At 36.6% G+C, this 21,943-nt stretch overlaps 1 protein-coding gene across 2 annotated transcripts; it reads right to left on the bottom strand.

Moving 5' to 3' along the window:
• Window positions 1–8,623: 8,623 nt before the first annotated feature.
• LOC131945232 (cytochrome P450 4d1) lies at window positions 8,624–17,677 on the bottom strand. 2 transcript variants are annotated; one of them, XM_059306273.1, is made up of 11 exons: window positions 16,916–17,677; window positions 16,577–16,656; window positions 16,250–16,387; window positions 15,504–15,610; window positions 15,088–15,206; window positions 14,590–14,702; window positions 13,821–13,948; window positions 13,060–13,178; window positions 10,259–10,431; window positions 9,807–9,920; window positions 8,624–8,912 (listed from the first exon to the last, which is right to left on the bottom strand). In XM_059306273.1, the coding sequence occupies exons 1-11, from the start codon at window positions 17,018–17,020 to the stop codon at window positions 8,639–8,641; spliced, it is 1,470 nt and encodes a 489-aa protein (XP_059162256.1). In that variant the 5' UTR covers window positions 17,021–17,677; the 3' UTR covers window positions 8,624–8,638. The 2 variants fall into 2 exon arrangements, with proteins under 2 accessions (XP_059162256.1, XP_059162257.1); XM_059306274.1 differs by lacking the exon at window positions 16,916–17,677 and having other exon boundaries at window positions 16,250–16,340; window positions 16,577–16,658.
• Window positions 17,678–21,943: the final 4,266 nt, after the last annotated feature.

The following is a 21,943-nucleotide window of genomic DNA, read 5'->3' as shown; positions in this document are numbered from 1 at the left end:
GCTTCCGCAATACGGGAAATCACTCAAAAGTTGATACAGAACTTCAGATTTGATTTAATACTTATATATGTAATTTCCTCAACTTAATTGAAACGGCACTCAAGTAATCGTGTTTACATACACACTGTCAGATTAAGTTTTTCCGACTCAGGAGGGAATAAAACGACGATCTTTGGTAAGGACTACGTAAACGAGTAAGTAAAGGAAAGATATTAGTAACAGTTTACTAAATAAATATCAAATTAATATCACATTAGAAGGAACTTAAATTTATATACAACTAAAGGTAGATTGTATTAATATTTATAAGCTACATAATCCCTTACTTAAATTTTATGAGCATTCTATGCTTTTATTTATAGATAGATAAAAGTGCTGTTTAAATACAATCGTTTCATCTTTATGTTTTTATAAAAGCTTGTTATAAAAAAAAGTATGAATTTTTTATTCTTACTGCGCGAGTTATCTAACCTTAACACTTAACACTTCAGCAACATACTAGTGCTGTGTTGAAAAATGTTATTGTAAAACGGGGACTGAAAGATTTCCATGTCTCTTGTTTTATTTACCCGTTTTCCTAGTGTTTCGAGTTTCGCGGATCCTATACATTAAGAGAGTCATATCCAGAGGCGTAGCTACGGGCAGTGTTTCTTCCAGACTTTTTTCTCCGGTGGGGCACTCGAAATATTCGGGGGGGGGGGGGGGGGGCGGTAGACTTTCTTCGGGTGGGGGGGGGGGGGGGGGCGGACACTGTTAAAAGTATATATTTTCTATATAAATTATATAAATTTCGTTTCGTTTGGGGGGGGGGCGGTAAAAAAATTTCGGGGGGCTTAGCCCCCCCCCCCCCCGCCCCCCGAAGAGATGCCTGGAAGAAACCTCTGGCTACAGGGGGGAAGGGGGGGGGGGGCAGGGGGTATATGGTGTCCCCGAGCGCAGACCCTATGGGCGCCAAAATAAGCTCATTTTAGCTGCTATTTTGAATTATAAATATAAAAAAATAAATGGGGGGGGGGGGGCAAATTTAAGGTTTGTCCCCGGACGCCGAGAGGGGTTGCTACGCCTTTGGTCATATCAATGAGTACATAGGCCTATTGAACTCAAGGATTATGTCCTATCTCTCCTATAGATGTCATGCTTCTATATAGATCCCATGGGGGGCATCCACTTATGATGTCACTTTGGTGACGCGTGTGGACTGGGGGGGGGGGGGGGGGGAATTCGGATACATGCGGACTTCCGCATGTTGAACTTAATGTCGAAGTACTAACATTTTAAAACAAACGTATAATTCGTATCATGCATGTAAAAAGCGAAAATTACGTCGACACTGCTCGTGTTAAAATAAAGACACCTCTAGATTCTACTTTTGATATTTAGGCCTAATAATAAACATCATCGAAAATATTAAAGCCGTATATCAGCTATTAGGTACGCAAGATATGTTATTGAAATTATTGAAATAGTAAATTGGTAGTAGGTTTTGCGAAATCTTCTAAATTGTTTTTGGGACGTCCACATAGGGGGGGGGGGGGGTAGTCGAAAGTAGACACGTGGTGGACGGTGGGAGGGGGTCTGAATTTTTTGTGCACGTCATTAATGGATGACCACTAAGAGCACTATATATCATATCCAAAGCATCTCTGTGGTAGTTAATTTTTTTTAAAGTGGACAAACAACAAATATTAGTAAATAGTTCAGACTTAGTGCAAAAAGGATTAGATTATAAAATTCATACGAAATCGGGTACTTTCACCTGCGTGAGATATTATTAAACAACAGTCGAAATCAAAATTATAGCTGTACTATCCGATGGATAAAAATATACCAGAGGCGTAGCGACCTTCCCGGCGCCCGGGGACAAACTTTCGATTTGCCCCCCCCCCCCCCCTCGAAACTTTTGATTTGCACCCCCGCTCGAACTTTTCATTTGCACCCCCCCCCCCCTCAAACTTTCAATTTGTCTTTCCAACCCATTTTGGCCGCCCCCCCCCTAAGGTCGGCGCCCGGGGAAATATGTTCCCCCCCCTCGCTACGCCTCTGAAATATACTGATATACATAAAACATTCTGTGGCTATATACGTGACTAGACTTAGCACATAGCGGAGTTTCCGTGACTAGACTATGTCATTCAACGGTGTTTTAGTGACTAGACTATATCACATAGCCGTATTTCATAGTGTTGAGACAGATTAGCGTTACAGACTAATCCCTTAACTAATGTATACAGTGCATGTGTTTAATTCGCCTGGGATCTCTTCTCATGAGGGAAATAAAGATAAACAAGGCCGATTCCCTCCCTTTGTTAAAAAATGTCTAAATGTCTAATTGACTTATATTTAGAAAGGTAAAGAAGTCATCTCAAGGATCTTAAAAAAATAGTAAAAATATCTTACCTTTACTGGAATGGATGGCCTGGTTCTAACACAGGTTTTATCGAATCACCGTTACACAGCAATAAACAGACATCACACGAGCCTAATAGATCGATCACAAACACACAGTGAAAAAAAATTCTGCAGTCGGCGCTGTGTTCAGTGCAGAAATTTCATGCACGCCTGCCGTGTAAATACGCGCGCCGTGGTGCAGTCTCCCGTGTCAATAGTTATAGACTAGCACCTAAAAGTTGGAACAAGAAAGCCACGGAACATTTTTTTTCATTTATTTATTCTCTGATTGAGTGACGCGCAACTACGAACGATAACTACGCCGAGAGTTGTCGTGGTTTGTTGGCTCATACGTCATTGTTTCCAGTTTTTCAACCCACGGGGAGAAAAAAAACGAAAACGTTTATATTTTTCGGGTGAGGTTGAGGTGTACGTTGCTGACCTAGTTATGTATGGGGGAGGGGGGGGGGGGGTGGAAGCCTCTTAGACTACCTCACAGCACTCTTGTGCCGTGTTGTGTGTAGGTTTGGTGGGAAACTACAGGTGGTGTGTTGTTATGATGGTGAGCTTATGAAGTAAATAAAAGTATCGTAAATAAAGCAAAGCAGGCTTGTAACAAAACGGGCTCATTGTGTCTCAAATTTTTGTCGTAAATACAAAACTAAGTCCTGAAACTTGAGTCTAGATAAAGAACGGTAACCTTGTTTTTATATTGAATGCTCAAGGTGAAGGTCGATGGTACGTTTTTAAGCTAGTGTTAGTAGTTAGTCGTGAGGTGATGAAACTATCGATGATGTATGAATGAATGAAAAGTTGTGTGAATGTGGTGATTAAGAAAAGTGTTCGAACTTTAGGTATCAGAGTAGTCAGTCAAGATGCCCGATAAAGGTTAACTGAGCTTATGAAAGTATATTTCATGTTTTTGTATTTTGCAGAGGCGTAGTGACCCTTCCCGGCGCCCGGGGACAAACTTTTGATTTGCACCCCCCCCCCCCACTCAAACTTTCGATTTGAACCCCCCCCCCCCTTAAACTTTCGATTACTTTTTCCAACCCATTTTGGCGCCCCCTAAAGTCGGCACCCGGGGACATATGTCCCCCCCTGCCCCCTCCCCCATCGCTACGCCTCTGGTATTTTGCTCGAACAAAAGAGGCTGCTAGTTGTAAAGTTATGAACACAATTTGATTGAAGGCGTCACAAATAAAGCACTGGGCTGCACGCTGTATGGCACAGGTACTGACCCCATGGTCAACACTGACCCGACTTCACCAGGCCATGACCCCTTCAAGTCAACATCTTGACCTCCTTAGCACGGGCTTTGACCCCACTAGTCCATGATGACCCCTAAGGGCACACACTGACCCCACTAAGGTCAGGCACTGACCACACTAGTCCACGCTAACCCCACAAGTTCAGACTGACCCCACAAGTTCAGACTGACCCCACTAGTCCAGACTGACCCCACTAGTCCAGACTAACCCCACAAGTTTAGACTGACCCCACTAGTCCATGCTGACCCCACAAGTTCAGACTGACCCCACAAGTTCAGACTGACCCCACTAGTCCAGACTGACCCCACTAGTCCAGACTAACCCCACAAGTTCAGACTGACCCCACTAGTCCAGACTGACCCCACTAGTCCAGACTAACCCCACAAGTTCAGACTGACCCCACAAGTTCAGACTGACCCCACTAGTCCATGCTGACCCCACAAGTTCAGACTGACCCCACAAGTTCAGACTGACCCCACTAGTCCAGACTAACCCCACAAGTTCAGACTGACCCCACAAGTTTAGACTGACCCCACAAGTTCAGACTGACCCACTAGTCCAGACTGACCCCACTAGTCCAGACTAACCCCACAAGTTCAGACTGACCCCACAAGTTTAGACTGACCCCACAAGTCCAGACTGACCCCACTAGTCCAGACTGACCCCACTAGTCCAGACTGACCCCACTAGTCCAGACTGACCCCTTAATCCAGGCTATGACTTCTTAGTGCCAGGTTTTGACCCCACAAATCAAGAATCTGACCCCACGCCCAGGCTATGACCTCCACTAATTCAGGTTATGACCCCATTACGCGACCTAGGGTCTGACCCTAAAATTCAGAATACAAAAATATCTCATGTTATATCATATGCACAGTTCTTCAACATGTGTTAGGTAACCAGACCTGTACTGGGTAGGGTAGTTTTTATTCTCTCTCTATAGTGTCAGCTACCAAGGTTAAAAAAGGACATCCCCCCTACCCCAGCCCAACATATTAAAAAAAAAACAATACACATGTTCGTTACCATGTTATATAAGGATAATTAGGGGAAAAAACCATTGAGCAACAAACTGAAAGAACGTGAACTACATTTTGTAGGATAGAAATAGCACAACTGATGTGTTTTAAGTGCACTAAAGTAACTGGGTCAACACCCCGTATATGATTGAAACAGTTAGATCAATATGCCATGTATGATTGGAAAAGTTGGATCAATATGCCAAGTATGATTGGAAAAGTTGGATCAATATGCCAAGTATGATTGGAAAAGTTGGATCCATATGCCATGTATAATTGGAAAAGTTGGATCAATATGCCATGTATGATTGAAACAGCTGGATCAACATCCCGAGTATGATTGAAACAGCTGGATCAATATCCCACGCATGATTGAAACAGTTGGATCAATATGCCATGTATGATTGAAACAGTTGGATTAGTTTGCCATGTATAATTGAAACAACTGGATTAACCTGGCTAGCGTAAGATTGAAGTAGCCGAACCAACGTCCTATGTATGATTGAAACAGCTGGATCAATGTTATGTATGATTGAAACAGTTGTATTGACACAAGTGTATGACTGAAGTAGATGAATCAACGTCCCATGTATAATTGAAGCAGCTGGATTACTGTCTGGCTTAAATATAGCGGTTTAACGCGATTAGGCTTTAAGCGAAAACAGCATGAGATCATAATATTTGTTATTAAAATGTCAAGGCCAACGAAATTATACAATTTCGAATGCTCTCGATTGCACAACTGATGTGGCATTAGCAATTTTAAGTAGCGTGTCACTGTGACATGTGCATTGAATCCAGGAAGCAAAGCTCGCACCATTTGTTACTTTCAGTGGTAACTCAAGTTTAAAATAGATAGGACAGATGAGGCTCGTTATCTGGGGACAGCCACTCTTCTAAGAGAGACAACTCCAAAATCAAACAACTGCTGCCTTCTAGTTAAATTGTACTTGGTTGGAAAAAGGCTATGGAAGCAAATCCAAAAAGAAAAGCAGGCTGAAATCGGAGTCAACGGCCTCAATGGCGCATAACCAGATGACACGTATACTTAATTGTGTTGGAGGGGGATCCCTTCCAACACTAAAATTAAGGACGAAGAAGAAGAAAAGAAGAAGATCGAAATAGCAAGGTTAAAGAAGACAAAGTTAGCCACAATAATTGAATAAAGTTAAAAATAGAACAAATTAGCCGCGCTGCAACCTTAAGTACAAACTTAACATCACTACCGTTGATTCATTCAGTGCTCATCAGTAGCGTAGCGAGGGGGGGGGGGGGGGGGCGGGGACATATGTCCCCGGGCGCCGACCTTAGGGGGGGCGCCAAATTGAAAGTTTGAGGGGGGGGGGGGTGCAAATCGATCGAAAGTTTGAGGGGGGGGGGGGTGCAAATGAAAAGTTCGAGGGGGGGGGGGTGCAAATCGAAAATTTGAGGGGGGGGATGCAAATGAAAAGTTCGAGGGGGGGGTGCAAATCGAAAATTTGCTCCCAAGGGGGCGCCAAATTGAAAGTATGTCCCCGGGCGCCGGGAAGGGTCGCTACGCCTCTGGTGCTCATTACTGCTTAAAAGAGCATCATTTCAGAACTGGAAGTAAAATGTTAGGTGGAGTTCACCCATTTCTGAGACTTAAGAAGGGATTGAGTAATCAGTTGTATGCCTTGCCGCCTTTACTTTTCTAACGTGAACCAGTGACGTCGCTAGGTCGGGTGTCACCCATTGCAGCCCCTCACGGTGTCATACCTCCACCCATATAAAGAGAGAGAGAAAGATAGATAGATAGATAGATAGATAGATAAATATTCTGTATATTTTGCAATTGGTTTCACCTGCCCCCCCCCCCCCCTTGGGTAATAGTTTTAAGGTGTGCAGACTTAATAGTAACGATGTTTATCTATAGTTGGTTGCCAATACAGCTGAATGTAGCATTGTCTTCTCTATAGTTAAAAATACTTACATGGTGTCATATCCTCCCCCCCCCCCCAATGATCGTAAAAAACTTTAATAAACCATTAATTGAACTGGTCAAAACCATTTATCTTCTATCAATTATACCATTTTTTGCCTTATGGTCACACCCCCCCCCCCCATAAATAATGTCACCTCCATAAATGGTGTCACCCGGTGTGGCCCGCAACCACCCAACAACACCTCTCACATGAACCAATTATTAATTTACATTTAAATTGATGAACAGACAGTTAAGTCACTAGTTTGGTTTATTACAAGCCTTTTCTTTCATTCAAACTTTGACATGAATGCTTTAAAATTACATGAGTCAAAGGACTATTGTATTATCGCTAATCAATAAATAAATAAAAACACTAATTAACATAACTGATTTTTTTAAATATATAAAATAAATTGGGGTTATTTTTTCATAAAATAAATCTGGAATTAAAACAAAAAAAAACAGTGCATTTTGCTTAGACTCTTAAAATACCTTCACATACTAAGGATACAAGAAGCTTCCTTTCTTTATATTTGTATCATCAGAACTATTTTTTTAGAACTATAAAAAATATTCTAAACATGTCAATATAAACATTAAATTTTTTTTAAATGTAGTAGTAAAGTATCACATTGCTCTAACAGTTGAAAATAAAATGTACATTATAAATTGATGTCATTTTTTAAATAAGTTATTATTTACTTCAATTTCTGTCTCAGTCTTTAAAAATTGAAACATGAATTTTTAAAAATACATTTTAAAAAATTTCACTGCTTGGATGAAAGACATAACATAACATGCATAGTTGCAGTCAACAAAGTGTATAAAAACAATTGTATAAGCCATTGTATAACCAATTGTGTATATGCACACTCATCATTATCTAAGTTATGCTTGCATTTGGAGTTAACTCCCCTGAAACCACAATGGTCCGCTCCCCTTCACCCCCTTTCTCCCTCATTTAACAGTTTGTAATGCAGTCTCTAGACACAAAAATTATCTTTACAATCTATCTATATATATAATTCTCTTCTGGGATCCGTTAGAAAACAAGCTGCAAGCTCGCGCCCTGCAGTCCCCTCTCTTCCTCTCTATCGCTACCACCCCCACCCCATCCCCCCCTCACATTGTCAGGTGAGCTGTAGTTCACGCTAAAATTAAATGTTTACAAAACAATCGTAGAGCAGGGTTTGGTGACGGCTATTAGGGGCAGATAATTCAGTTTGAAACTATTTTAAACTTAGAGGAGGTAACTAAGAGGAGGCTGCTTTCACGGGGGGGGGGGGGGGGGGGGGGGGGATGGGGGTTTGCATTGGTTTTTATTTTCAGTGGCAGCATTGGTACTGTCGAATTCACATATTATGAATTACTGAAAAGTAGAAAAAATAACTAAATAGCGGCGTATGATACGCCGCGGGTCGGCTCGTTCTTTATAATACTTATATATTTCTAGGTACAATAAGATATACACAAAGTGATAATAATGTATTTAGAAAATTAACTTAAGAATGAAAATCATTATAAATTATGTGAAATGATATCCGTTTCACCCGTATATTATTTTTTATTTATGTTTAATCAACAAAATAACAATTGTAAGAACGTAATTTTTGAAGACATTTAGTAAAGCTTTTTGTGACAAGAGTCATAAGCCTAACTTAAAACTAAGACAGTTATAACCACTGTCTAGGCCTAACTTTAAACTGAGACAGTTTTAAGCACTAAGCCAAACTTAAAACTGAGGCAGTTCTAAGCACTGTATAAGCCTAACTTAAAACTGAGACAGTTATAAGCTTTGTCTAAGCCTAACTTAAAACTGGGACAGTTATAAGCACTGCCTCAGCCTAAATTCAAACTGAGACAGTTATAAGCCTAACTTAGAACTGAGACAGTTATAAGCCTAACTTAAAACTGAGACAGTTATAAGTCTAACTTAAAACTGATACAGTTATAAGCCTAACTTAAAACTGATACAGTTATAAGCACTGCCTCAGCCTAACATAAAACTGAAAAAGTTATGAGCACTGAACAGGCCTAAGGGTCAGCTGAAGGGGTGGGTGAGGCTGGATGGTCAGACGACGAATCCTGCGGTACTTGTACCCTGCGGGAAGCTCCAGCACAAAGTGGCGCAGTAGCAGCGCCAACACCGCCTTGCTCTCAGTCAGGGAGAAAATGTGGCCGATGCACATGTAGGGCCCCGCGTTGAATGGCAGGAACTTGTAGGGGTCGTAGGGTTCCAGAAACCTTTCTGGGATAAAGGCTGTTGGGTTGGACCAGTTTTCTGGCAACCTAAACATGGAGAAATTTGTATAACTAAAGTTGTACGTGAAATCAACCCATGTTTCTGTGGTGGTAGGAAAAAGAGGCATTTAAGGTTGAGAAGTAATGTATATGATTGCTAACAGGAATGTAATGAGTTTGATTCATGTTGAGTCTGAAGGAAGTTTATGAGTCGACCTAGCACTGTTGCAAATCTGGCTTAATTTGGGGAAACTAAAGACAGTTAGGGACAGAGTGGCCTTGCAGTAGAGTGCTAAACTGCTAATCTGAAAGTCTAGGGTTCAAATCTGGGTTTAATCAGTAGAATGTCCCTGAGTCCATCCAGCTCTTATGGGTACCTAACTTACATTAGCGAAACAAAGGTGGCTGTATGTAGTGCTGACCACATAATCTTTTGTATGCCTAGGTCATTGAAACAGATGGACTATATTTCATCTGCTTCATGTGTCTTGGGCACAAACAGGGAAAGATCATAATAATGAGAAACAGCTTACCACATTATATCTTCAAGTTTTTAGGTAAAAGAATTGTATACACCCTACTTAAAACCTTTAAAAAACATTAAACCTTTAGCTCTTAAATGATGCTTCAATTTTTTATCCTTTAAGAAACTAAACGATGAGCAGTGTACACCCAAACAAAATGATGAACCAGTTTTATGTCTATGGTAAAATATTTTCCACTTATGACATTTACAAGGGACGATATGGACAAATGGTTGAGTATTTGGCTGCTAGCCTGATGGTCTCGAGTTCGGATCTCTGTTCAGACTTGCAACTGTAGGACGTCCGTGAGTCCATAGTGCTGATCACACTATACCTTCATATGCCGAGGTCAAGAAACATGAACTCTACTTCATCATCACCACGTCTAAAGAAGATGTTCACTTTATGACAACTTTACCTGTGTAGTGCACCTATGCTGACGCCAACTTTTGTACCAGCGGGTATTAAATAGCCACCAAGATAATCGTCTTGGAGTGCTTGTCGAAAAACCACAGAAACTGGTGGAAATAATCTAAACAAAAAATAGACAGTAAATTACTTTTTATGAATTAGATGCTTTTATAAATTTCAATAGAAAAACTAATATATATTTTACTCCCATTTTATATATTTATTTGATTTTTGATTGGATAAAGAATTCTGATGTCATTAATATTATTCAATTTTAACTGATTCATTTCATTTAAACAAGGCATAAAAATAGAATTGAAAAACCAAGCCAAGGGAGATAAAAGAAGGGGCAACAACCAAGTAAAACAAATACACTGTAAAAAATACCAGTTGTATCAAAGAACAACTTGCTTCACAAGTTTTACAAAAATGTACTTTATTAAATAAGGAAACAATTACCTTAAGGATTCTTTAATAACACAGGTTAAGTAGATTAAATTATCAACAATCTTAGTGGTCAGTGGTGTGGACTGGTCAGGCAGAAGTGACATGACTTCCTGTCTGGCTTTCTCTTGGACTTCTGGGTGCTCAGCCAGCATAAGAAGTGTCCATGTCAGGTTCATGCTTGTGGTCTACAGAAACATTCGACTCTAAATCTCACTGAATCTCATTCTTAACCCTTTCCCCGGCAACATATTTGGTACCCTGTCCCCGGCAACTGGGTGGATCACACCCAAAGACTTTCTTATAGTAAATTCTTTTCTTTGTTCATTGTGGGGTGGGTAACAATACTGACACAGTTGAGGTATTCAGGGCACAGAGGCCATGGGGAACACAAGACATGTTGTTGTCAATGGGAGAGCTGTAATATGATACTACAGGTTGATGGGATTCTCAAGCAAGAGTTAACCTGTGGGTGGACACATGGAGTGATTTATACTCTTTGCTGGAGCTCTGACTTGCAGTTACAGACTGAACTGTAGTTTAGAGTTACAATAGGTTAATGAAATGCAGGGGTAAGATTGCCTGTGGGATCACATATATAGTGATTTGTACTCTTTTTGGGAGCTCTGGAATGTAGATAGAGACATTCGAGCCTTTTAGAGTAACTTGACATTAACCTCATTAGGAGTACAAATGAGGACAAAAAGGCAAAACAACTTTGTAATGCTGCTTGAAAGTTAATACTGGGCAATTAATTGATCAAACTGGGAGTGGGGTGGGTGTTCTACAGGTTGTGACCCTGAGAGTAAGGTTTATAAATAGTCACAAACGTTATTGAGAACACAACAGAAACAAGTCTTGAACGCTTTTGTCTAAACTCAAGTGCTAATGATAAAGGAATATATTTGCCAGTTTTAGTATAGCAGGTGAAAATGACCAACAAGTTTTGAGCCTGAACTATTAGTATCAGAGTTAGAAGATGAAGAATGGCAGCCATCAGTATCAAGCAGCTCTGATGACGAGGTCTACCCAATATACTGCATTTCAACTATCAATAATGTGTCAACAGTTGGCACTCATAATAAAATGAAACGGCTGGTGCAAAATGAAGAAAAAGAAATATTTTCAGGAAAGACTAAGTAACAGTACACTAGACCACTGCCTGAAGTGCTAATCCCAGGAAATTTATAAACAGCCTGACCCTAAATATTTCTTCTGTGCATGAATACAAAAAATAATACAACCAATATTTGACTGCATTAGCAGGGATGGAGAGAAAGCAAGAGGAGACACTGGCACTCTGCAGAATAACAATTCAGTTGTATGTCAATTCAGTTCTGCTTATGGAAGTTTTTGAAGGAAGAATTTTCTATGAAGAGATTCAGCAACCTTCTGGGTCATATTCACTTCCATAACACTAACAGTCCATCAGGCTCATGGTATATTTAAATTTGCTTCCATTATGGTAGATATTCCATACAAATTTAGCAGGGTGTTATGTTTGTGGAGAGATCATTACTAATTGGGCAACTGATTGATTTTAGAGGTGGGAGTAGATTTATCCAATACATACCAAGCAATTCCGATAAGTATGGAATTAAAATATTTTGGGCATGTGACTCATGTAACACCACTAAAAGGGTGCCCATATTTTGTCAAAGAAAACTTAAGTTCTCTCTGCAAGCAAAAAGAAATGTCCAGCTATTTTAATTTTATCTAACAACTGTGCTCTCTGAGGTATAAATTATTAAAACATGTTAATGTTCTATTATTTTATTACTAAAGTTGATTACTTCAATCCTGTTTGATATTTTTGTTACTCAAATACCTTCAGATTGTTAATTTATAGTTTGAAAATGTAATACAATGACTTAACCCACAATGAGTAAAAACAAATATTTAGTAACCAGTTTATAAGTTATAAATATTTTTTCCATTCAAAATTGTGTACGGGTGTGTAGCACCCAGTTGCCAGGGACCGTATACAAAAATTTCAAACCCTCATAAAAAATTTTTTTACGAATATTTTAAAAAATTACAACCTCCAATGTGTTCACCCCAACCACCTTATAGATGGGAATAAGGCCCAGAAAAATTTATAAAACGAGGCTCGAGATATGAGCAAAAATATAGCGACTTCGGGTGGATTACACCCAGTCGCCGGGGAAAGGGTTAATCACTCCAAGAAAAATAATTATACAGATACGCTTACAGTAAATGCAAGAAATAAAAGACTAGAAATTAAGTCTACATAAATTAACGATAGCCTCCAATCAAAATAACACAACTGATAGCCTCTAACCTAAAATTAAAGCCTGAATAAAGTATTAGTAAATAGCTTTTTCAATGTTTTTAAAAACAATTCATAATTCTGCTATTTTTCACCAATATAAAACTACATTGTAATAAATGTTTACCTCATAACTAATTCTTGTATTTAATAGATAGCCTAGATGTATTCAAAAGAGTAACATGCATTTGTAAAGGTGAAATTGCAGGCAACTGTCAAAAACAATACCTTCTAAACCCAGTAACAAAAATTAAATAACCTCTAACCCACATACTTGACCCCACAACCATAAAGCTGTATAAATGTAACATATTGAAGATATGACAAACAGTTTTCAATGTTATTTATTTATTTAAAGCAAATTATTTAAAATAAAATATTTTTTAAATACAGCTTTTGGCATGGCTTATGAAATATATTTTTCTTAAAATTGAGAAAAAGCAATAGTTGTCTTGTCTCCCCTGTCCTAGCCTAGCAACTCAAATTGTCAACTCAAGTTGTGTCCCCTATCCATGACTAGACTCACCTCAAACCCTGCAAACAAAAAGCCACCAACTTGAGAGAACAAACTCCGGTCACTCAAGCCACTTCCCTTATCATCCCTGATCTGGATTAGCCGAGAGAGCAAGTCTCTTGAGGTATCACCTGAAATTCAAAACAGAAGGAATACGCTGATTACAAGATATATACATTTCAATCAGTAGAGGAGATGTTTCTTGCAATATTTAAAAAAAAACTTACACATTATGTGGTAATTAAAAAAATATATTTTGTAATTTACTGTCAATAACTAAGTAGTGTTTCTTTCAGGAGAATGTCCACTACACTCCACTCCCTCCCCCTCAAGATAATTGTTTGATAAAATCCCTTAAGAAAGGGAGTTATCTCTTTTTGTGACAATAACTTATAAAGAGTGTTAAATGGACTCATGGTCATGCTCATGATACTAGCCACAAACACCAATACAAAACTATTCAGCTAGTAAATTATTTACTAAATATTTATTAAGTTAATAATCTGTCAACCACTTAATGGGCTGATGACAGTAATATTTAATTTCTTCCCAATTAAATTGTAGGCTTACTTGTAAAAAAACATGTTCATTAAAAAAAAAAACAATTTTTTATTTTTGGAGTAGTCTCTCCTAGATGAATGGCTGTCCCCAGCTATCGAGTCCCATCTAAAAGGGGGTTCGAATTCGGGACTTTTCAGTTCAGCAACCATGGGCTTAACCTGACCTCAATTACCTTCTTTTGACCTAATCAGCTGTTACACTAAGCCACATACCATTTTCAATCTTCTCTCTCTTCTGGGCTATGACATCTTTTATTGTGGAGTAAAAAAACTTCACGTCCGCCCAGGCTTGTCTGTTTGCTTTGGTTGGCAGCCATTGTAAGGGCAATAAACGTGACAATCTGTAAAGTGATGGATCAGCGATAATTCAAGCTTTTTCAATTTGCTTAGAGAAATTTCATAGAAATAATGTTTAAGATTATATAATAAGAATAACAGTGCTAACATATCCCAAAACAAACATCATGTAAAGAAATGAAAGTAGAAAATGGGATGCATTATACAGTTTGGTTATCTATTTATAATAATAAGTTATAATTGATATAGTAATAATTAGACAACCACCGACATATAGGGATATAATCACTTCAATTCAACATACAGGGATGTAATCACTTCTTCAACATACAGGGAGACAATCGCTTTGATTCAGCATACAGGGAGACAATCACTTTGATTCAACATACAGGGAGACAATCACTTTGGTTTAACATACAGGGAGACAATCACTTTGGTTCAACATACAGGGAGACAATCACTTTAATTCAGCTTACAGGGTGACAATCACTTTGGTTCAACATACAGGGAGACAATCACTTTAATTCAGCTTACAGGGTGACAATCACTTTGGTTCAACATACAGGGAGACAATCACTTTAATTCAGCTTACAGGGTGACAATCACTTTGATTTAACATACAGGGAGACAATCGCTAGTGCAAAAAGCACACAGAGAAACTCTTAACATTTAAAATGAGACCAACCTGATCTCAAAACCTTGCAACAAGCGCTGAAAGCTCTGGGCCCCACAATGATCAGGTTCATCCACTGAGTTGATCTCATAATCAAATCCACACAGGCACATCGCCTCTAGAGTCTAGGACAAGTGGAATCATTTTATCTAACAGGGTTTTAAACAAGTATAACAACAATAAAATGAAATTTACTCAACCATTCCATTGTGCATGCAAAGACCTCTACCAAAAAATATAAAATGTAAAATTTATAAAAGTTTCATTTTAAAAATAGTACATTGCTGACTACCAGTCACTCTGTTGCCTTAAATTGATCTCTATTGGTAATATGCCTTGACAGCAATTTATCATTTGTTTGGTGGTGTTTTTTCCCATTTCTTTTCAGCAACTTTCCTGCTTTTTCTACATGTGTAAATATTTATGTCGAAAAATAATTAAGCTCAACCTAACATCAACCAAAGAACCAACTTGTACCAGAGCTATAAAACCTTACAAACACAATCTCACAAGTCTGCTCATGTAAGTCTGTGCTGCAACAATAACCGAGTTGTCTCCCTTGTTTCTCATGGCAGTTTCCCAAAGGGCAACAACTTTCCTTGTTGTTTTTTCAAACACAGGGATGAAATCTAAAAATAAACACAGGGATTCTATATTTATAACAAACCAGAAAATGAAATCAATACACAGGTATTAAATCTATTAGCACAAATATTAAATCTATATAATATGTAAATGTATTCATTAATGATCATTTTCAAATATTTCAATGCAGATATTCTAAGTTCTTTGACAGCAAATCCTTTACTGCCAATTAGAAAGTTAATATGTAAATATTGTGAAAATGATTTAAAAAATCATCAGCTTATGTTAGACCTATCTAAGTCTAACTAATTCCACTCATTTTGTTAATAAGCAAGACTCACCATTGACAGTATGGCTATTAAAGGCAGGATTTAAATGTTTTCTCAATACATGGTGCTCCTCTCCATTTAGAAGAAGTAAAAACCCGGGAACAATATTTGCCAGCAGACTGTTTGTGGAACATTCATAAATCAAATTTGTTACTATTTGACAGGTTGGATTTTAAGTTAAGATTATTTTGGTGTTCCTGTAGTGACCACTCGTACAACTACCACAGAATTCACCAGTTCCCTCCCTATATGAAGACAATGTTTGCCACACCACTTTACACAGCTAACATCCTAGCTTTGAGAATGTAAATTCAAATATAAAAGTACCCAAGGGATAAATCAGCATAAACAAATTTCTACAATGTTATCTATTAAAATTAAAAGCTTTAATTCTATAATTGTAAAATACCTTTTTACAATTCAGCTGTATTAGTGACTTCAGCATATTAAGGGATAGTGTTGTCAGCACTATGCCCAGCCACCTTTACTTTCCCAATTGTGAGTCAGGTACCTATCAGAGCAGGGAGGACTTTGAACTCAAGACTTTCAGGTAGGCTGTCATATGAAAAATGACTCCCTAAAGGTAGTAAGCATCTGATGGATTTGAACCAGAGTCATTTGGTATTATAGTCACGCAGTATTCCATTTGACTACTCAATATCACTCTCTTATTACATAAACTATAAATATTTCTGACCTTTTAAAATAAATGTATTAAAAAGTAATTTTTATTGTAATTACTTTCATTGTGAACATACCTGGAGGAAGCATGGATGTAATTTTTGCTGTTTGTAACCATGATATATCTCGCCATCTCCGGGTCACCTACTAGTACCCTTCCTTCTCCACCTAAAAAGTAGAACCGGATAATTCTGGATTTGTACTCTACCATCCAACTGTAAATTTATTTAAAAAATTATTTAGGCATTTTTATTTTATTTTAATATTACATTGTATTTTAATTATAAAAAATGTAAATATCACACAGTTAAATTAAAGTGGTCAGGTTTTTAAGCTAGTTCAACGACTAAGTTAAGTAGGCTTAGGTCATATATTAAAAGATATTGTTGATGACGCCTACATACTTAATCGTGTTGTTCATGGCCTCTTCGTGTAAGGCTTCTAGCATGTTGCCAATAAACGGTTTATATGGTCTTCCGGGAATCTAAAATTAAATTCAATAAAAAAAGTGCTGTCATAACTTATCAAAGAAGTGATTAAGGTATATATTATAGGCCTATATCCGATATCCGCCCTATTTTTAAATTATTATAAGGGTAGAATTTACATTTTGCCATATTCGTCCATCAACATTAATTTTGTTTAAAATTATTTCCCCTGGGGTTTGACCCCATTCCCGTCAACAGACACACACAGGAAAAAGGCAAAACAATGTGTACCGAATTGTCACCAAATGAATTTACCTTTCTGATGGGGGAGAGAAATGGTTTGATGAATATTTTGTAGATGTACCAGGTAGCAGCAGCAGCAGCTAGATATGCCAGAGGGGATTCTCTGATGCGATTCATGTTTTGGTTACTGTTTTTAACACATTAACCTGTGAAGGAAAAGTATATTTCTACAGTCTATCCACTATAGTTAAAAAAATTATAGGCAATAGCCATAGGCCTAAGTTAAATTAGTTAATATATATTTATAGTTTATAGAATATATAGATGGATCTAGTATAGTAAGTATAGGTCTACACTTAACTACACTATTACTACTTAAGATTATTAAATTTATTAGGCTTTATGGGCCATAATGGCTAACATTAATAATATGAAATTAAGGTAATCTATTGTTTTAAGTATGTAAAATTGGCCGAGACTAGTAATGTGAAAAAAAGGTGACTCATTAAATTTTAGTAATTATTTCACATTTTTAAGAGGATTTGTTTTGAAAGTTACAAAAATGTTTCAAAGTTTCATTAACAAATGATTAATGTACCAATTGTATTAAAACGTGTCAGTAAAAATAATGACTAGCGATGTTTTTATCAGATGCAGCCAAGCTCATTTACTTTTAGCAGCCATCTTGTTTAAGTTTTTTTTTTTTGGTAAAATTATAGTTCGAGATTCAGGGGAAACCACACTTACTTACAGATGGACGATGTTTATAACAGCAAATCTTGCAAGCAAACACTGTATTTTTAAGTTAATTTCTGGCCTATATAGTAGTATATAGTATAGTATATAGTATAGGTGATATGTTATTTACTAATATTTAGCCACTGATTTTAGTTTATTAGGCCTATTCAGTTATCTCTAATATATTTGACACAAATATAATAATATATTTAATATATCCCAATATACTAAATAGGCCTAATACACTTCTATTAAAGCATTAACAATGACCAATGAAGCAAATTTTCCGCACATTTCTAGATCTAGTAGTATTCTAGTCTCGGCCGATTATACACTTATTTTAAAGCTAATGTAATTACTAACTAGATCTAATTAATAATTATCTAATTACTAAAACGATAGTAATACTATAGGTATATACTAATAGGCCTAGAGCTATATACTATATAAAAAGTAGTGTCGATAGTTTACCAAAATTTGTAATTAAATAATAAATGATATTAAATAGGCCTAAAACAAATAATAAAATATTTTAATATAGATCTTTTATATAGTATAGATCTAGTATATAAATAATATATATTAGTTAGTGTGCCCCCAATCATCTTATTCTAAATTCTAATGAAGAATGGGTTATTTAATAGGCCCCCTAATTTAGCCCTATTAATTTAATAATTTAATATTATTATTATTAAATTAAGAATGAAGAACAGTAAATTACTAAATATATAGATCTAGTAAATAGTCTCGTTTGTGGTCAAGATTATTATTTCATCTACTAGATCTAAATTATGTCGTATTTATAATCAAGAATTTAGAGCTAGCTTGGGCATAATACTAGCTCGGGTGCTTTCTTCAAAAACATTACCTTTGAACCCAAATAAACTTGTAAACAGGAAACACAAATGCGAAATTGAATGCGAAACTGTGTTAGCTGTTAGACTAGTTCAAAAACTAATATTTAGATCTATATTGTTTTGATTTTTGCTTAATTTTAGTAAAAGTTTTTTTTCTCTGCATTTTTCCTGATATATTATACCAATACAGCTTAAAATTCAAATGGAATTTATTTAATGTTAGTTTTTTAATAAAGTTATAATGAATATTAGGTCTATACATTTATTTTGAAGCGTTTGATTTCAGTCTTAAGAGATTGTAATTTTTAAGTTTTTCTGTTTACATTTTTAGGGTCTAGCCCGTAGTGTCGAAACGAAAGTAGAAAAATTTTAGTATTGTCCGTACTGTCGAAATTATTTTTTGCTATTTAAAATATTAGATATTGATTATAGTTATAAACGTTTTTGATTTCTTCAAAATATATCACAAATACAATATGTAATTTTGTGTATTAAAAAAAAAATAATCGCAACGTAAATCGGTGTTACAAAATAATCGTACGTGTTAATACTCGATTATTATAAGGGAAAAAAATGTCTAAAACAAGAACCAAAACAAAAAATTACTAAAACAAATAAAATTTTATATTCCTTCGTTTTTGAATTTACAAAAACTGAAATCGTCATTTAAAAACTCAGTTAATGGCATTTTTACAAGCTTTTATTTAACTTGATTGCTCGTGCTATTTCTCTCATGTCTGAGTCAGAGTTTCTTTCAGGCATCTCTTCTGGGGGGGGGGGGGGGATTTAATGGATTTTATATAAAAAAACATTCTTTTAACAGTGTCCGCTTCCCCCCCCCCCCCCCCCCCCAGGTGAAAAAAAGTCTGGAAGAAACACTGGCCTGGGTGGAAACTTTGCTAACAAAAAACAAAAGTATACCCGAACCGATGGGGTTAAACTTGAATGTCACTTAGGTTAGATCTGATAATGCAATGTGCCACGAACTTTGACATAATTAGAGGTGTTTCGTTCCTTTTTAAAATTAATTAAATATTTCTATGGCCTATAGTGCACACTTACTTATAATTTAAGGCCTATATATAATAAATATAAGCCTTTTTTTAAAAAAGAAAAACGTAAATAGTAACAAAATATATGCGTGCACTATAAAGATGTATGGGACGGAGTGGTCTAGCGGTAGAGTTCTGAGGTGGATTGTAATGACTGACGAGAAGCCGCGTTGGTTGTTAACAGCCTTTATTATGTACAGACGCCATGATGCAAAGAGAGAAAGACGGAAGTGGCGAGAGACTTATATACATAACAACATGTAAGGGACATCACTCAAGATAACAATATAAATATAATACTAATACAGAAGAGTGAGTTCCCTTGACCTCACAATTATTTCAATCTATTACATCCCTTTACCCTTAGAACACAATAACACATCTCTCAATAGAACAATTGATAGTATCCTAAAATCACCAATTATATTGTAACATGAACACTATGGTAGATTACATCCTTACAAACAATGCACAATATGCCACAACATAATCAAGATACAAAACAATAATGTCAAAGTCCTTTTGACCTTTAAAATCATAGGTCTAACTTATTTGGGACTTTGTCCTGTTTGACCTTCTCAGTGGCTTTTGATTTGGTGACTCAATATTCTGACCATCTGGATTCTCTATCTCAGGAGGTCTAGGATTTAAATCATTAACTCCAGAATTTACATTTTCTGACTCCAGACAACTTGGTTCACTCATATCAACAGAACTTGGTTGTGGAACAAACTGAGTTGGTGTGAACTGTTCAGATTTGGTGGGATTGACAGATTCACACTTATTATCTGCACAAGTTATTTTTAACTTTATAAGGCACAGGTCCTGTACATTGAACAATTTGACCTGGTATCCATTTTTCCTTTCTCCCATAATTTCTTAGATACACATTCTTATTTACACCAAATTCTCTTTCAATGCATGAGTTGTCATGATTTAATGGAACTATTTTTGAATTGGCATCTGAAAGTATTAAATGGCAAAAAATCTTTTTTTTTTCTTTTGATGTTACCCTTTTAGTTTCTGTAAGTGCTAATGATGTTAGCAAAGTTGTTTGATGATCACATTCCTTCTTACTAATGTATTCTCTTTAAAACATTTGAAATTGCCATATCACCATAATCCTTTATTAAGTTATAAATACTTTGTTTAGGCAACTCTGACTGATAATGGACTGCATCTTCTCCATCTTTTATATTATCTTCACAAAGGGTTTTAATTTCTTATTTTATATGGCCTTAAGTCATCATTCACAGACTCTTCAGGCCAACCATTCATACAGTGCTCATATACTTTTATTAAGCACTCATCTTTTTGTGTTTCTCTCTTAATATCATTCACATTTATATTGGAGTTATCCATGATAGTGAAGAGAACAAATACATCTTCTGGTACATAGCTCAGGCTTTGGTTTTTTAAAGGTAATCTACTAAGACTATCTGCACTATTCTCAGATCCAGGTTTGTATTTCAATTCATAATTGTATGCAGTTAGTGTGATAGCCCATCTTTGAATTCTTGGTGAGGCATGCTCAGGTAGGGTTTTGTTTTCTCCAAATAAACCTAGCAATGGTTTATGATCTGTAAAGATGGTGAACTTCCTACCAAACAGAAACTTATGAAATTTCTTAACACCAAAAATGATGCCTAAGCCTTCCCTATCTAACTGAGAATAATTTTTCTCAGCCTGGTTCAAAGATCTACTGGCAAAAGCAATGGGTCTGTCACCCTTCTCATCCATGTGGGACAAGACTGCTCCTACACCATCTGGTGAAGCATCACATGTCAATACAAGTCTTTTCCCTGGGTCATAGTGAGTTAGTAAGGTGTCAGTAGACAAAGCTTCTTTTGCTGTATTAAAAGCAGCTTCTTGTTGTTTACCCCAGTGCCAAGTTGCATTTTTCTGTAGCAGCTTGTACAGTGGTGATAGTTTACCAGACAGATTCCCTATGAACTTTGCATAGTAATTTATCAAGCCCAAAAAAGCTCTTAGTTGTTGGGTATTTTCAGGTTTGGGTGCTTCTTTAATGGCTTTTGTTTTCTCAGGTTGAGGTCTGATACCTTGCTTGCTTAATATATAACCAAGAAAACTAATTTCTGTCAGCATGAATTGACATTTATCTTTGTTTATCTTTAAACCTTTTTCACCAACAATTTTCAATACTTTATCAAGTGTTTTAAGATGTTCAATGTCATTCTTACCAGTTATGTACACATTGTCAAAGTACACACAAACATTTGGAATATCCTTAAAAATACTGTCCATGACAGCTTGGAAAATTCCAGGGCTAGATGATATGCCAAAACATAGTCTTTCATATTGGTAGAGTCCTTTATGTGTGTTTATTGTCGTATAGACTTTTGAATCTGGATGCAGTTCTAGTTGAGTGTAAGCATGACTAAAGTCTAATTCAGTGAATTTGTCTCCTCCTGCCAAATTCAAAGAAATTTCCT

The sequence above is a fragment of the Physella acuta genome, unplaced genomic scaffold (assembly GCF_028476545.2).
Source record: "Physella acuta isolate Inbredline_101_S28 unplaced genomic scaffold, ASM2847654v3 ptg000532l, whole genome shotgun sequence".
Classification (NCBI taxonomy): domain Eukaryota; kingdom Metazoa; phylum Mollusca; class Gastropoda; family Physidae; genus Physella; species Physella acuta.
This window is presented reverse-complemented; position numbering and strand designations above follow the sequence as displayed.